Raw genomic sequence first — 17,631 nt, forward strand, 5'->3', positions numbered from 1 at the left:
CACTCATTCAGACCACTCATCCCAACTTCCTGATGCTCCTGCCACTGAATTCCCTCTTTGTGAGGTTGCTGGAGCAGAGGGCATTGTTCAAGTCCATATGGCCTTCTCACTGCCAGATCTTTCTCCTATAGAATCCAAGATTGGCTCTTTCTCAAAAAATCCCTCCAGTTTCACTAAGCAATTTGAGTATCTAACCTTTTCCTATGATTTATCCTGGAGAGACTTATATGTTATTCTCTCCATTTGTACCACTCCAGAGGAAAAGACCAGAATTTTGTCCAAGGATACTGAATATGCTGGTGATTTGAAATGAATACAGCCTGAACAGTATGCTTCTGGCAAGGCAATGGTTCCCTTGGCTGAGCCCAACGGAAATTATCAGCCCTTTTCTGGAAACAAGGTCAAACACAACCACATGGTCACTTGCCTTATATAAGGCATGAAATGGGCATCTTCTAAACAGGTCATTTATTGGAAGTTATGGAAGATGACTCAGAGATGAGATGAAAACTCTGCCCTTATTCTCACTCACCTGACTGAGGCTCTCCAAAAATTCACCAACTTTGATCCTAACTCTTATGAAGGAAAATCTATTCTGGCTATGCATTTTATCTCCCAGTCAGCATCAGACATTAGGAAAAAAACTTTGAAAACGATATAAAGGCCCTCAAACCCCTCAATCTGAACTACTAAACCTAGTCTTCAAGATTTTTAGCAGCAGAGATGAGGAAATCAGAGAGAAAAAGAGGCAAAGAGATAAAAAATGATCTTAGGCTTACCAGCTCCTCACACTGTCTTTAATGGAGCTATTGAGGAAAAGACTTACCCTGTTACCTCAACTCAAACATTCCACAAGCCTCCTCTGAGAGCTTGCTACACCTGTAGTAAGCTTGATCACCGGTCTAAACAACGTCCTGATAAAAACCACCACTTAAAACCCCTTTCCTCTCCTGTAATCAGGTTGGTCACTGGAAGACTGACAGCCTCACCCTCACAGTAGGGAGGGGGGCACCTCCCAAAACCTATCTTTAGGACCCAAACTGGGGGCATTAGTCATATTTCTAGTGTCACATCTCTTGGGACTTCTTTAGGATAGGGACTGACCACCAGGATCTGCAAAGTCTCTCATATATATCATTTCCATGGCCAAAACCAGGGTAAATATCTGTTGAAGGTAAGAACATAACATTTCTTATCAACACTGGACCAACCTACAACATTCTCTCAGAAATTTCCAGACCCTCCTTTTCTTCCTCCATATCTGTGTCCTGATTGACAGAGGTTTTTTTCTCAAACCTTAGTTACCCTGCTTTTCTCTTGTGCCTTGGGAGATCAAATCTTTACCTATTCCTTTCTTTTTTTGGATATGCTGTCCTGTGCCCTTCCTGGGATGAGATATTATGACCAAACTAGGGACTCACCTTCATGTCCACCCCCTAGACATCCCCAATTCCAAATCATGGGACTCCTTGCTGAACCAATATATCCTGTCCCCACTTCACTCTCTTCAGTTTGGACTTTGATTTCCTCACCCATGTGGGACACCTCCAAATCAGTTAAGATTACTCAACTCACCACCAAGACCATATGCCTTAAGGATTCTACTTGTTTCCCTTCTAAACTTCAACATCTTCTCAAGCCTGAGACCCTGTGAGGCGTACAACCCCTCATTTCCAAATTCTTTTTTATTTTAATAATAAATTTATTTTTTATTGGTGTTCAATTTGCCAACATACAGAATAACACGCAGTGCTCATCCCGTCAAGGGCCCCCCTCAGTGCCCATCACCAATTCACCCCCAACTGCCGCCCTCCTCCCCTTCCACCACCCCTAGTTTGTTTCTCAGAGTTAGGAGTCTTTATGTTTTGTCTTCCTTTCTGATCTTTCCCACACACTTATTCTCCCTTCCCTTATATTCCCTTACACTATTATTTATATTCCCCAAATGAATGAAGACATATAATGTTTGTCCTTCTCCAATTGACTTACTTCATTCAGCATAATACCTTCCAGTTCCATCCACGTTGAAGCACATGGTGGGTATTTGTCATTTCTAATGGCTGAGTAATATTCCATTGTATACATAAACCACATCTTCTTTATCCATACATCTTTCGATGGACACTGAGGCTCCCTCCATAGTTTGGCTATTGTGGACATTGCTGCTATAAACATTGGGGTGCAGGCGTCCGGCGTTTCATTGCATCTGTATCTTTGGGGTAAATCCCCAACAGTGCAATTGCTGGGACATAGGTAAGGTCTATTTTAAACTCTTTGAGGAACCTCCACACAGTTGTCCAGAGTGGCTGCACTAGATCACATTCCCACCAACAGTGTAAGAGGGTTCCCTTTTCTCCGCATCCTCTCCAACATTTGTGGTTTCCTGTCTTGTTAATTTTCCCCATTCTCACTGGTGTGAGGTGGTACCTCATTGTGGTTTTGATTTGTATTTCCCTGATACCAAGGGATGCAGAGCATTTTCTCATGTGCGTGTTGGCCATGTCTATGTCTTCCTCTGTGAGATTTCTGTTCATGTCTTTTGCCTATTTCATTATTGGATTGTTTGTTTTTTTGCTGTTGAGTTTAATAAGTTCTTTATAGATCTTGGAAACTAGCCCTTTATCTGATATGTCATTTGCAAATATCTTCTCCCATTCTGTAGGTTGTCTTTTAGTTTTGTTGACTGTATCCTTTGCTGTGCAAAAGCTTCTTATCTTGATGAAGTCCCAATAGTTCATTTTTGCTTTTGTTTCTTTTGCCTTCGTGTATGAATCTTGCAAGAAGTTACCGTGGCCAAGTTCAAATAGGGTGTTGCCTGTGTTCTCCTCTAGGATATTGATGGAATCTTGTCTCACATTTAGATCTTTCATCCATTTTGAGTTTCTCTTTGTGTATGATGCAAGAGAGTGGTCTAGTTTGATTCTTCTGCATGCGGATGTCCCATGTGCCCAGCCCAATTTATTAAAGAGACTGTCTTTTTTCCAGTGGATAGTCTTTCCTCCTTTATCGAATATTAGTTGACCATAAAGTTGAGGGTCCACTTCTGGATTCTCTATTCGGTTCCATTGATCTATGTGTCTGTTTTTGTGCCACTACCACACTGTCTTGATGACCACAGCTTTGTAGTACAACCTGAAACCTGGCATTGTGATGCCCCCAGATATGGTTTTCGTTTTTAAAATTCCCCTGGCTATTCGGGGTCTTTTCTGATTCCACACAAATCTTAAAATAATTTGTTCCAACTCTCTGAAGAAAGTCCACGGTATTTTGATAGCTATTGCATTAAATGTGTAAATTGCCCTGGGTAACATTGACATTTTCACAATATTAATTCTGCCAATCCATGAGCATGGAATATTTTTCCATCTCTTTGTGTCTTCCTCAATTTCTTTCAGAAGTGTTCTATAGTTTTTGGGGTATAGATCGTTTACCTCTTTGGTTAGGTTTCTTCCTAGGTATCTTATGCTTTTGGGTGCAATTGTAAATGGGATTGACTCCTTAATTTCTCTTTCTTCAGTCCCATTGTTAGTGTATAGAAATGCCACTGATTTCTGGGCATTGATTTTGTATCTTGCCATGCTGCCAAATTGCTGTATGAGTTCTAGCAATCTTGGGGTGGAGGCTTTTGGGTTTTCTATGTAGAGTATCATGTCATTGGCGAAGAGGGAGCGTTTGACTTCTTCTTTGCCAATTTGAATGCCTTTTATGTCTTTTTGTTGTCTGATTGCTGAGGCTAGGACTTCCAGGACTATGTTGAATAGCAGTGGTGAGAGTGGACATCCCTGTCTTGTTCCTGATCTTAGGAGAAAGGCTCCCAGTGCTTCTCCATTGAGAATGATATTTGCTGTGGGCTTTTCGTAGATGACTTTTAATATGTTGAGGAATGTTCCCTCTATCCCTACACTCTGAAGAGTTTTGATCAGGAATGTATGCTGTATTTTGTCAAATGCTTTCTCTGCATCTAATGAGAGGATCATATGGTTCTTGCTTTTTCTCTTGCTGATATGATGGATCACATTGATTGTTTTAGGAGTGTTGAACCAGCCTTGTGCCTCGGGGATAAATCCTACTTTGTCATGGTGAATAATTTTCTTAACGTATTGTTGAATCCTATTGGCTAGTATCTTGTTGAGAATTTTTGCATCCATGTTCATCAGGGATATTGGTCTGTAATTCTCCTTTTCGGTGGGGTCTTTGTCTGGTTTTGGAATTAAGGGGATGCTGGCCTCATAGAATGAATTTGGAAGTACTCCATCTCTTTCAATCTTTCCAAATAGCTTTAGTAGAATAGGTACGGTTTCTTCTATAAATGTTTGATAGAATTCCCATGGGAAGCCATCTGGCCCTGGACTTTTGTGTCTTAGGAGGTTGTTGATGACTGCTTCAATTTCCTTCCTGGTTATTGGCCTGTTCCGGTTTTCTATTTCTTCCTGTTCCAGTTTTGGTAGTTTGTGGCTTTCCAGGAATGCGTCCATTTCTTCTAGATTGCCTAATTTATTGGCGTATAGCTGTTCATAATATGTTTTTAAAATTGTTTGTATTTCCTTGGTGTTGGTAGTGATCTCTCCTTTCTCATTCATGATTTTATTAATTTGAGTCTTCTCTCTTTTCTTTTTAATAAGGCTGGCTAAAGATTTATCTATCTTATTAATTCTTTCAAAGAATCAACTCCTGGTTTTGTTGATCTGTTCCACAGTTCTTCTGGTCTCGATTTCGTTCAGTTCTGCTTGAATCTTTAAAAACTCTCTTCTTCTGCTGGGTGTAGGATCTATTTGCTGATTTTTCTCTAGCTCCTTTAGGTGTAAGGTTAGCTTTTGTATTTGAGTATTTTCCAGTTTTTGGATGGATGCTTGTATTGCGATGTATTTCCCCCTCAGGACTGCTTTTGCTGCATCCCAAAGAATTTGAATGGTTGTATCTTCATTCTCATTAGTTTCAATGAATCTTTTTAATTCTTCCTTAATTTCCTGGTTGACCCTTTCATCTTTTAGCAGGATGGTCCTTAACCTCCACATGTTTGAAGTCCTTCCAAACTTCTTGTTGTGATTTATGTCTAATTTCAAGGCATTATGTTCTGAGAATATGCAGGGGATGATCTCAAACTTTTGGTATCAGTTCAGACCCGATATGTGACCCAGTATGTGGTCTATTCTGGAGAAAGTTCCATGTGCACTTGAGAAGAATGTGTATTCAGTTGAGTTTGGATGTAAAGTTCTGTAGATATCTGTGAAATCCATCTGGTCCAGTGTATCATTTAAAGCTCTCGTTTCTTTGGAGATGTGTTTAGAAGACCTATTGAGTGTAGAGAGTGCTAGATTGAAGTGACCAAGTATAAGTGTATTATTATCTAAGTATGTCTTAACTGTTGTTATTAATTGATTGATATATCTGGCAGCTCCCACATTAGGGGCATATATATTGAGGATTGTTAAGTCCTCTTGTTGGATAGATCCTTTAAGTATTAGATAGTGTCCCTCTTCATCTCTCACTACAGTCTTTGGGGTAAATTTTAGTTTATCTGATATAAGGATGGCTACCCCTGCTTTCTTTTGAGGACCATTTGAATGGTACTTGGTTCTCCAACCTTTTATTTTCAGGCTGTAGGTGTCCTTCTGTCTAAAATGAGTCTCTTGTAGACAGCAAATAGATGGGTCCTGCTTTTTTATCCATTCTGAAACCCTGTTCCTTTTGATGGGGTCATTAAGCCTGTTCACGTTCACAGTTACTATTGAAAGATATGAGTTTAGTGTCATCATGATATCTATTCAGTCCTTGTTTTTGTGGGTTGTTCCACTGGACTTCTTCTTAAAGGGGAATTTTAAGAGTCCCCCTTAAAATTTCTTTCAGAGCTGGTTTGGAGGTCACATTTTCTTTCAGTTCTTGCCTGTCTTGGAAACTCTTTATCTCTCCTTACATTTTGAATGAGAGCCTTGCTGGATAAAGTATTCTTGGTTGCATGTTTTTCTCATTTAGGACCCTGAATATATCCTGCCAGCCCTTTCTGGCATGCCAGGTCTCTGTGGAGAGGTCTGCTGTTACCCTAATAGTTCTCCCCATAAAAGTCAGGGATTTCTTGTCTTTTGCTGCTTTAAGGATCTTCTCTTTATCTTTGGAATTTGCAAGCTTAACTATTAAATGTCGAGGTATTGATCAGTTTTTATGATTTTAGGGGGTGATCTCTCTATTTCCTGGATCTGAATGCCTGTTTCCCTTCCCAGATTAGGAAATTTTTCAGCTATGATTTGTTCAAATACATATCCTGGACCTCTGTCCCTTTCGGCTCCCTTGGGGACCCCAATTAAACGTAGGTTTTTCTTCCTCAGGGTGTCATCTATTTCCCTTAATCTATCCTCACGGTCTTTTAATTGTTTGTCTCTTTTTTCTTCAGTTTCCCTCCTTGCCTTCAACTTGTCTTCTATATTACTCACTGTTCTTCCACCTTGTTAACCCTCATCATCAGGACTTCTAGTTTGGATTGCATATCATTCAATTGATTTTTAATTTCTGCCTGATTAGATCTAAATTCTGCAGTTATGGTGTCTCTTGAGTCCTTTATGCTTTTTTCTAGAGCCACCAATAGCTTTATAATAGTGCTTCTGAATTGGCTTTCTGACATTGAATTGTAATCCAAACTCTGTAACTCTGGGAGAGAGGACTGTTTCTGATTCTTTCTTTTGAGGTGAGGTTTTCCTTCTAGTCATTTTGCTCAGTGTAGAATGGCCAAAAACAAGTTGTATTTGGAAAAGGAGAAAAAGAGAGGAGAGAAGGAAGGAAAGAAAAGAGAAAAAGAAAAAAGAAAAAAGAAAGAAAAAATGAGAAGAAAAAGAGAAAGAAAAAGAAAGAAAAGAAAGAAAAGGGTGTGGGAAGCAAACAGGAAAAAAAAAACAAAAAACAAAAAAAAAAAGAAAAAACAAACAAACAAACAAAAAAACAAAAAACACTGGGGAGTGTCTTCTGATTCTGTATACTTTAAGTCCCTTGACTTCCCCTGGAACTTGTCTGTCTAGCTGGTCTTCTGGGGGAGGGGCCTGTTGTGCTGATTTTCAGGTGTTAGCACTTGGGGTAGGTGCTCAGCCCCCCTGCCTGGTGCAGGGCTCAGTGAAAGATGTTTAAGGTGTTTATCCTGTGAGGCCACTGTGAGGCCTAGTGGGGGTTGTTTACCCCATGAGGCCCCAGGAGGAACAACCACAGTGGCGGCGGCCAGCTCTGGAGCCCTGGAGTCAGCTCCTGCAGTAACTACAGAGCTCCATGTCTGCAGGAGCTTGGATGTTCCAGGGGCGGGGCATCTGATCTGCTCAGCTCGGGGCAGGAGTGTCCTTGCTGTCCTGGGCCCTCCTGGCCTCTGCCTGTCCCGGGGGGAGGTCGGATCCTGGGCTGTGTCCCTGGCGCCCTGTGCTCCGGGGCCTGCGCTGTTGGATTGGTGTTCGCAGCCCCCTCCGTGGAGCCCCCCGCCTGAGCCCCTCTGAGCTGCTCCCGGGTCCAGCCATGCACGCGCTGCAGCCCCTTAGGGAGCTCGGCAGACTCTCCCCGGGTAGCAGGTGCCTGTTAGTGTCCCAGGGAGCCTGAGGGCATCCCTGCCCTCTTGCTCTAACTCCCTGCGAGCGCCTTTCTGCCTGGGAAGATTGGTCATTTCCAAATTCTTTACCTCAAAATTAAAACCTACTAACTTGCCTTATCATACTCCCATTCTTATAGTAAAAAAAGCCAGATTTTTTTTTATAGACTAGTTTAGGATCCCAGAATTACCAATGAGGCAGTTGTCTCCATCCATTCCATTGTTCCTAATTTGTATTCCTTCTCTGCATCATTCCACCCCCCCCAACATGTACTTCACTTTATTAGATCTTAAAGATACATTTTTTTTCACTATTTTTATCTCCCCAGAATCCCAAGACCTTTTCGCTTCACTTGGACTGACCCCAACACCTGATGTTCCCAGCAGTTAACTTGGACCATTCTCCTATAGTGTTTCAGGGATTGCCCTCAACCGTTTGGATAAGCTCTGGTAGCAGATCTCTGTAACCTCTCCCTCCAAATAGTATCCTATCCAATATGTAGATGACCTTCTCTTAGCACCTCTTTTCCCACTTCTATTTCTGGCTCCACCTCTCTCCTCATCTTCCAAAATTACAAAGGTTATAGTGTTCCTCTCCAAAACTCAACTTACTCAACAATCTGTCACACATGTGGGAATCCCTGACTATCAGAGCAGTCTGCTACCAGCATGTCCCTCACTCTTGTTTCTATTGCAGCTAAGTAGGGACAAGTCTTTGACCCTACTCAGCGGGAAGTAGTTACAGAAGAATGACCTTTTCCCATTTTCCCAATCAAGAATAATTTCAAATGAGAGGAGGACATAAAAAGATTCTTTTTTTCTTAATTTTTATTTATTTATGATAGAGAGAGAGAGAGAGGCAGAGACACAGGCAGAGGGAGAAGCAGGCTCCATGCACCGGGAGCCTGACGTGGGACTCGATCCCGGGTCTCCAGGATTGCGCCCTGGGCCAAAGGCAGGCGCTAAACTGCTGCGCCACCCAGGGATCCCCCATAAAAAGATTCTACTCAAAGTCCCTTCCCCAGCCAAGCATACAGACAAAACTCACAGATGTTTGTAATAGATCCCAAATTTCATTTTTCTATGGCATAGTGTCCCACATTCTCAGAAAAGAGTCCACAAAATTTTCTCTAGCCAGACTACAACCCAAATCCTGGATAAACCCCAGACAGAGCCCTTCAAAAACTTGCCACCTCCTGCTCTACCTAGACAAAAGTCAATCTCCACGCCACCTGCCCGCCACCCATGGACACAGGAGTGACCTTCTCACATCCTTCAAAAACCCTTAAAAAACCCAGCATGACAGAAACTCAGGGCTGATATCTCTCTTGACCTCTGGCCTCTCTCCTCCCTTGGAGAGTGAATAAATTCTGCCTGCTTGTGGTTCTACTCTTTTAGCAATTCTTTACCACCCACATCACCAGCCACCCTAGCAGGGCATGAATGTAAATTTTTGAAAGATTTTAGCCATGTTGTTATCTTAATGACAGAGGTTAATTTTTATTCAGCTAGTAAATGTTTATTGATTTCCAGGCACATATATGACTCTATGTGAATAACAGCATAACTACCCACAGTTTAACTTCAGTGGTTAGAGAATACAAACGTTCATAAAAGATAACTAAGAATACAGAAACCAAAATACAATTAAATTGTCTTCATAAAATTTTCCTAAATAAAGCTACTACTTTATTATCATTAGAAAGTGTTTAATTTTTATTGGATCTTTGACATTAAATCCTCAAGGACATGGTGACTGCTCCTTGCAACTTCTATTCAAAAGTTGGTCAATAATATAGACAGAAAAACATGAACACATGTAACGTAAAAATACTTATTCAGTACTGTTCAAAGGGGCATTTGGCCTATTTGGGATTATTTATGGTGTTATTGGAAGAGAATGGTCTCTGGAAAATGTTTTCTAGTGAATCCAGACTACCAAATTGGCTAATTATGTTTCTTATAGGCTACAACTCTTGTTCCAAAATGTTGGTTGGAAAGGGATGATTTTGCCTATTGATAATTCTGGATTATTAAAATCACAGTAAATATTTTTTCAGGTTCAAAAGCATATTTTCTGGAATAACTGTGTGCCAGTTGTCAAAGCACAAACAATGTTTGTACTTGGCCCCCTCTAGTATTTCCTGGACAAATCCACCACTCTTATTCTCTGAGAAGAGGGGCATCTCCCCAGCACTTTTCTTAGAGCTGTGGCCACATCTTTGTTTCTCAAGCTGTAGATGAGTGGGTTGAGCATTGGGGTGAGGATGGTATAGAAGGCGGATACAACCTTGTCTTTCTCTGGTGTGTGGTAGGAATGGGGCAGCACATTAGTGTAGAAGGCTGCTCCATAGAAAATGCTCACCACCATAATGTGGGAAGAACAGGTAGCAAAGGCTTTATGCCGGCCCTCAGCAGAGTTCATTCGATGGACAGTGAGTAGGATGTGTGTGTAGGAAATAGAGATAATGGATATGGGAATGAGCAGCATTAGCACACAGCAGGCATACATCAGAGTCTCATAGAGTGATGTGTCAACACATGACAGTTTCAGTACTGCTGGGATTTCACAGAAAAAGTGATTGATTTCTCGGGACCCACAGTAGGGGAAACTCATAGTAAAGGGTGTCAGCATGAATCCATCTAAGGACCCACCAACCCAGGAACCCACCACCATGAATAAGCAAATTCTGCGGTTCATGAGGAGAGGGTATCGCAGGGGTTTGCACACAGCTACATACCGGTCATAGGCCATGAGGCCTAGCAGGAAAAATTCACCTCCAATTAGAGTCAGGTAGAGGAAGATCTGAAGGGAACATCCCAAGAAGGAGATCATCTTTTCCTTGGACAGAAGGTCTTGAAGCATCTTGGGAACAGTGATGCAAATGTAAACAGTGTCCATGATGGAAAGCTGGCTGAGTAAAAAGTACATGGGTGTATGGAGGTGAGAGTCAACATGGATGAGTAGAATCATGACCACATTGGCTGTGACAGCCACCAAAAAAATGGAGAAAACCACTGCAAAGATAATCCCAGGAAATGCAGGATGGGTGATAAGGCCCAGAAGGATAAAATCAGTGGAGTTCTGGAGAATGGTCTCCATGCTCATGTCACATGGTAGCTCCTAGGGCTCCAAAGGCAAAATGTTGCTGAGTTAATTAATAATCTATATTTAGGCAGGGCCCACCATGTATAATGTATCAGAAGCAACATGGGATAAAGGACAGAATATACACATCAGAATCATTGTGAATTCTAGTTTCAATATTAATGGTCATGTGATATTGGACAGATAAATTAATCTATAAATTAACACTTTCATTATCTGTGAAGGGTTATTGTTGGTCTATATTTCTGTAGGCTGGACATGTGATGTAAATATAATATTTCATACAGACTCACTTTCAGAATTTGCTTTATTTTATTTTGAACTACTTCTTTATAATCTTCATAATCTTATTACTTTAGATGAAATATTTCCTGAGGTTGATAACTGTGCCCTCCCCTCCATGATGCTTGCAACCAATATTCAAAGGTTGATTGAATTTAAGTTGTTCTCTGCTCTTAAGATGATTACATTGTTAAAACCATACATATACATTTATGATTTCATAAATTGATAGAAAATAAACATGGACCCAATAAATCTAATAAATTTAGTATTTGGGGCTGTTTTTGTTGTTATTGTTATTATTATTTATTATTGTTGAGAGAGAGATGGAGGGACAGGCAGAAGGAGAGAGAGAGAGAGAAGGAGAGAAAATCACAAGCAGGTTCCATACGCAGTATACAGTCTAATGTGGGGCTTGATCTGACACCCCTGAGATCATCACCTGAGCTGAAATCAAGAGTCAGACACTTAACCAACTGAGCTACCCAGGCATCCTGGGGTTGCCGTTATTCGTAAACAGCTTTTTGAATGGTTGCAACATTAGGGGTTAGCAGAGAAACGCTACTAACTTAAATTGAGGATCAGAGTCTGCTCTGCTATTGTGAGGTGTGCTGCAAAAGAAGTTTGCCTTTTTTGATACATGAATTTTAAACAGTTCGGTTTCTGTTCTTATGGGATAATTTGGGATGATAACTCTCTAATGAGGATAGCCATTCCACAAGGCGAGGTTCAAGTTCATCAAGGCAGGCTTTTTGGTTGCCACTGTGGAGTAGGTTGAAATTTTAGGACTTAATGCTGGATCATTTTATTCTACGGTGACCTAAACTTTTCTTAAATTATTGGTCAGCCAAAACATTAACATAGCTTTTCTGATAGGGAGGCATTCTGATTCTATTAAAATGTTATATTATCTTAGGAATCCATTGTTAGTTTTTTTTTCATTCCTTAACATTTATTTTTGTACTGTCTTACTGGTCCTTCATATTTATAAGTAAAGATAACTCCAGATGGGAAAATGGTTTCTGAATTTAAAAGGAAAAAGATACAATACTGTTAAAACTCCCTTGAACTAGATGGAATCAATTCTCATACTATTTATTCTTGAGGAATGTAAATGTGCATCTTTTGAATATGTTCATGGATATTGAGGAATTAGTTTATTATTATTATTGTATTGTATTGTTTCTCTTCTCCTTTATTTCTATGAAATATGTTGGCTACAAATACTGCAAAGATACCCAGATATTTTTTGTTCCATAATAATGAACAATGAATGTAGTCTCTGAAGCATTGAAAAGGAATAATTATCCTTTTATGTGAAACTAAAACCAATCAGAACAATAGAGAGACTTATTTTTCATTCTAAATGTTCATCAAAGATGGATTTATACTATGAGTAATTTTCAAAATAAATAAGTGAGATCCAGAGGGGAAATATAAAATATATTCTGTGTTGAATTTACATTTATTATACCTTATCAGCTAAGCAGGATAAAAACAAACGTCTGGATAATCAATAAATCATACCTGGAGATCAACTCTAACTCTCAACAAATTAGATGAAAATCAGTGACTTTTAAGGTCCACAAAAGCCAAGCTGTGGAAGGAAGTGAGATTTCCATCGACAGATGAATTCACAAAGAATATGTGGCATATAAAATGGAATATTACTCAGCTATCAGAAAGAATGAATGAAATCTTACCATCTACATTCACATGGATGGAACTGGAGAGTATTATTCTAAGTGAATTAAGTCAATTGGAGAAAGATATTTATTATATGGTTTCACTCATATGAGGAATATAAGAAACGGCACAAAGGGTCACAGGGGAAAGGAGGGGAAATTCAATGGGAAGAAATCAGAAAGGTAGACAAACCATGAAAGACTCTTAACTCTGGGAAACAAACTGTGGGTCACTGGAGGGGAGGTGGATGGGGGGATGGAGTAACTGGGTGATGGGCATTGAGGATGGCACATGAAGTGAGCACTGGGTGTTATAGGCAACTGAGGAATTTTTGAACATTACATCAGAAACTAAAAAAAATTAAAAAGAAAGTCAGCTACTTCTGCTTTCTTTAATATGCAAAAGATTTTCTTGTGACAGGCACAGGTCTGACTTGTATACAAAGAGAGAATTTGAGATATTATAACTGAAATTGTGTTTATAGGTCTCCACAATAACTGGTTGGATATTAAAATATTCTTGCTAGCAGGCAATAATTTTATCTTGACCAACCATCATTTTTTCACTTTGAGGTACATTGAGGATTTTCTATTTCATTTACTAAGAATATCAAATCAGCTCCCAATCATCCCTTTAAAAGTACAGTGAAGAACTGATATAGCAAAGAATATGACCAAACAATCTGAAAATTGCCTAAGAAAATAACTAATTACTTTTGAATCAAAATATGGGCCACATTATTTTATTTTATAGGAACACTATACTAGACTCTACAGAGATTTACATAGATGTAAATCACTCTTATTGCTTAAATTTCCTTGATGAAGGAATGAAAATTTTTCTAACATTTGGATCCTTTCTTAGTGTATATTCTAGAAAAATAGATTATGAAAGTTGAGGGAAAGATATAATTTTATTTATTTTTTTGAAAGATAATTCTAAATCAAATTTTTTATTTCAAAAATTAACAGTAGACTCATTGCATTAAAAAAATGGATCTAGGTTGCGTGTGTGTGTGTGTGTGTGTGTGGCACAGAGAGAGAAGAAAGAATGTGTATATAGGGAACAGACCCTGCTAAGGGAGTAGCACATTAAGAGACAGCACAAAGGAACATATGTTTACTTTGTCAATGAATCAAATATATAAAAACTAATGTGACACATGGTCAAAGTGCATGATTAATTTGTATTGTAGGATATTTGGAATGGCAATTAAGCAGTGATAATATCTACAATGATTTTTTAACGATTAACTTCTGTTTACATCAGCTCCTAGGATCTAATTTTAATATCATTGTTCACATTCTTGCTTAAGGTAATGTGTTATTTGGCTTATTTACAAATGCAAGGAAAGTAAACTTTCCTCTACTACCATTTTTCTCTATTCAAGGCTCCTGGCTTTTTTTTTTTTTTCCCATTCTCCTCCCAAATTTGAGTTTTTGGTTTGGTTTTCTTTTTTTCTAAGAAAGAAAAAAATATGTGCATGACCTCAGACTCAGGCCTTTCTGCTGTTTGAGTCACAGAATACCCTGACCCATAGACTGTTCAGTATTAACTACCCAGCCTTGCTAGGACATGGGAGTGGAGGAGATCCAGTCAAAGTGTGGAAAGGAAGAGTGAGCTTTGTAAGGGGTGTTGATCCTGCCTGTGGTCTTCTAAATGAAAGAAAGTAAAGAGATGTAGGAGGAGCTGTGTGTAGGGTGCCAGTTGGTAGAAGTGTCACATTTCAAGACAACAGACCTGCAGTTGTTCTGGGAAAAGCCACAGAAACCCAGGTAATTTGTAACCTTCATAGCTTCTTGAAAGAAGAGAATTCCAAGTGAAATTAGGCAATATTTTATCAGGAAGAAGTGCTGTCTAAGAATGAGAAGTTTTGGAACAATCCTTTCTGATACCCTGTATGCATATATTTTCAGTTTTCTGCATGTTATAATGTTTTGTCCATCTTAAAAACCTTTCTAACCATGGAAGGTCTGCCACTTCCAGGGCTAGCCAAATTTTCAGAGATAGCAAAAGGCTCAGCTAGAGCCATGTCTTTGATATGAAAACTAACCTATTCAGACCCAGACCTCCTCTATCTGGCATGTGCACCCTTAGAGGAAATACTTCTCTGCCTTAATCATTCCAGAGCTAGGTACCAGGCAACTAGAGATCACAGTAAAGCCAGACAAAATTACCTAAAGGAGCCAATCCTAACCTGTTTCCCATATCTTGTCTTATCTTTCCAGGAGAAACCCCCAATAAAAGCTATGGCCTCACTCCTGCCTTCTGCCTCCTGACCATCTTGGTAATTTTTCCATTTAGCTCTTGGTGTTGTGCCATGCTTCCTGTCTCTAAGACCTGTAAGTATAATATAGCTTTTTTCTTTCTTTCTTTCTTTCTTTCTTTCTTTCTTTCTTTCTTTCTTTCTTTCTTTCTTTCTTTCTTTCTTTTTTCTTCTTCTTTCTTTCTTTCTTTCTTTCTTTCTTTTTCTTTCTTTCTTTCTTCTTTCTTTTCTTTTCTTTTCTTTTCTTTTCTTTTCTTTTCTTTTCTTTCTTTTCTTTTTTCTTTTCTTTTTTTTTTTTTTCTGAGCCTTGCCTCTGTCTCTCCTTGTGGCTGCTCCTGGCAGACAATGAACATATCTCAGCTTTGTCCCAAGCATGCAGAAATACTTCAACTATACCTATCTACTTATAAAGAAGGTAATCCTTGTCTTAAAAATATTCAGAGGGAAATCCATGCTTCTCCCTGGGTAACTTATATTTGACACCTACACATTAATGCCTGAAAACTCCTCATAATAAATACTAAGCACCTTCTTTCAACCAGTCAGCTCTTTTAAGCCCTTTCCTCTTCAGTGAATCCATGCACATCCTTACGAACTATACCAGGTTCCCCTTAGTGTCCCATATTTTAAACTAAAATATCCCTTTTCCAATAATCTAATTGTAAAAAAAGTGAATGCATAAATTCATCATTTTTAATCTTGAGGAGACTTTCTAATCGTCACAGAGTGATGCCTAAAGAAAGTATCTCACTCTCTGGGGGGAATATATTATTTGGTTTCCATGAAAATCTAAGGTCCTACCTCAGAATAGCGGAGTCCAAGCCTTAGTAGGGAAACAGTGGAAAATAAGACTTCTTAAATGCTTGGAAATGGAGGTGGGGCTAGGTCAGAATATTTTTAATTAATAATGGATTTCAGCATCTTGCAGGAGGAATCCCCAGGTTAGCAATTAATCTAAATTTACAAGGTTTACTTTCTGCATTATAAGGAAGGTCAACCAAAACCCATCTTTCTAGAGTATGAATTCTTTTCTCAAGTAAGAGTGTAATTATTTCTTGAAATTTTGTCATTGAACTACTTACCTTATCCTGGCATCATTCTAGAATAATTATAAAAGAAATGTGGCCTAGGAGTAAAAGTAAGGCTCATTTATTTATTTATTTTTAAATATTTTATTTATTTATTCATGAGCGACAGAGAGAAAGAGAGAGAGAGGCAGAGACACAGGCCAAGGGAGAAGCAGGCTCCATGCAGGGAGCCTGATGTGGGTCTCCAGGATCAGGCCCTGGGCCCAGGCGGCGCTAAACCACTGAGCCACCCAAGGCTGTCCAAGGCTCATTAAATTTAAAATGAAAACAATGTTTGTCCTTCTCTGATTGACTTATTTCACTCAGCATAATACCCTCCAGTTCCATCCACGTCGAAGCAAATGGTGGACAAACATTATATGGTCTCATTCATTTGGGGAATATAAAAAATAGTGAAAGGGAATAAAGGGGAAAGGAGAAAAAATGAGTGGGAAATATCAGAAAGGGTGACAGAACATGAAGACTCCTAACTCTGGGAAACGAACTAGGGGTGGTGGAAGGGGAGGTGGGCCAGAGGTGGGGGTGACTGGGTGACGGGCACTGAGGTGGGCACTTGACGAGATGAGCAGTGGGTGTTATTCTATATCTTGGCAAATTGAACACCAATAAAAAATAAATTTATAAAAAAAATAAAAAATAAAATGAAAACAATATATTTAAAAGAAGCTAGGCCAAACTAAAAATTTCTCTCTCTCATGTCACTGGCCTATATTGTTTGAATAAAATTATGTAAAAATATGCATTTGACAGAGGTTAAGTGTTTTTTATAATTATTTATTTAGTGATTAGTGGAGAAGGAATTGAAATTCAGTACGAAATAAAGGAGACATGATAAAGAGACAGGAAAATAGAAGAGAAGAATGTATTAATGGAAATAAAGAGAGTGAAAGGGGAAGGAAAGAAAAATGAATAAGAGATGAAGTAAAACAGAAGTCATACATTTTCTAAAATTACTTTGCATAAATATATTAATAAACTTAAATGTGAAATAAATAGAAGTTTCTAAAAATGAAATTCATTTTATTTATCTAGAGAGTAAATAAAACGGTGGTCTTGTTTGGGGAGGTGGACAACTTAAGTATTACTAATGAAATAATAGCGATAATAATAATGATAACAAATATCGTGATAGAATGCTTTGTATGCACTACACCTGGTGATGGGCACATTCCTATCATGATCTCTAATCCTCACAAATGTATTAAGCCTAGACCTTAAGTCTCACATCCTCTACATTACAGATTAAAACACACACATGTTTCTAGCCATTTAGAATGCTATTTAAAAACTAATTATTCTTGAAGAATAATTCTTATGTCTCCAATAAATACAAAATTTCCTCAGTGAGATGCTCAGTCAATTTGAATAGGATCCTCCCTTTACTGTGATGTGGCTTTCTATAGAGCCTCCAATCGGGTACAACCACATATTGACCCTCTTAGCTCTGGATTGGTCTGTGGCACCCACACTGACTACAGCCAGCAGGGAGTTGATCTGGTTGTCAACAGCCACCAGTTTGCCACATGACTAGTATGTATGTATTTATCTATTTCTTTTTAAAGATTCACTTATTTATTTGAGTGACAGAACACAAGCTGGGGAGTAGACAGAGAGAGGGAGAGAGAGAAGAATCTCAAGCAAACTC

General features: G+C 39.0%; 1 protein-coding gene across 1 annotated transcript; it reads right to left on the reverse strand.

Annotated features, from left to right (window-relative positions):
• Positions 1 to 9,689: 9,689 nt before the first annotated feature.
• Positions 9,690 to 10,664, reverse strand: LOC140609384 (olfactory receptor 2T2). Its single transcript, XM_072784731.1, has one exon. It carries the CDS (start codon positions 10,662 to 10,664, stop codon positions 9,690 to 9,692), a length of 975 nt encoding a protein of 324 aa, XP_072640832.1.
• Between the last annotated feature and the right edge of the window lie 6,967 nt (positions 10,665 to 17,631).

This window comes from Canis lupus, chromosome 18, assembly GCF_048164855.1.
Source record: "Canis lupus baileyi chromosome 18, mCanLup2.hap1, whole genome shotgun sequence".
NCBI classification, from domain to species: domain Eukaryota; kingdom Metazoa; phylum Chordata; class Mammalia; order Carnivora; family Canidae; genus Canis; species Canis lupus.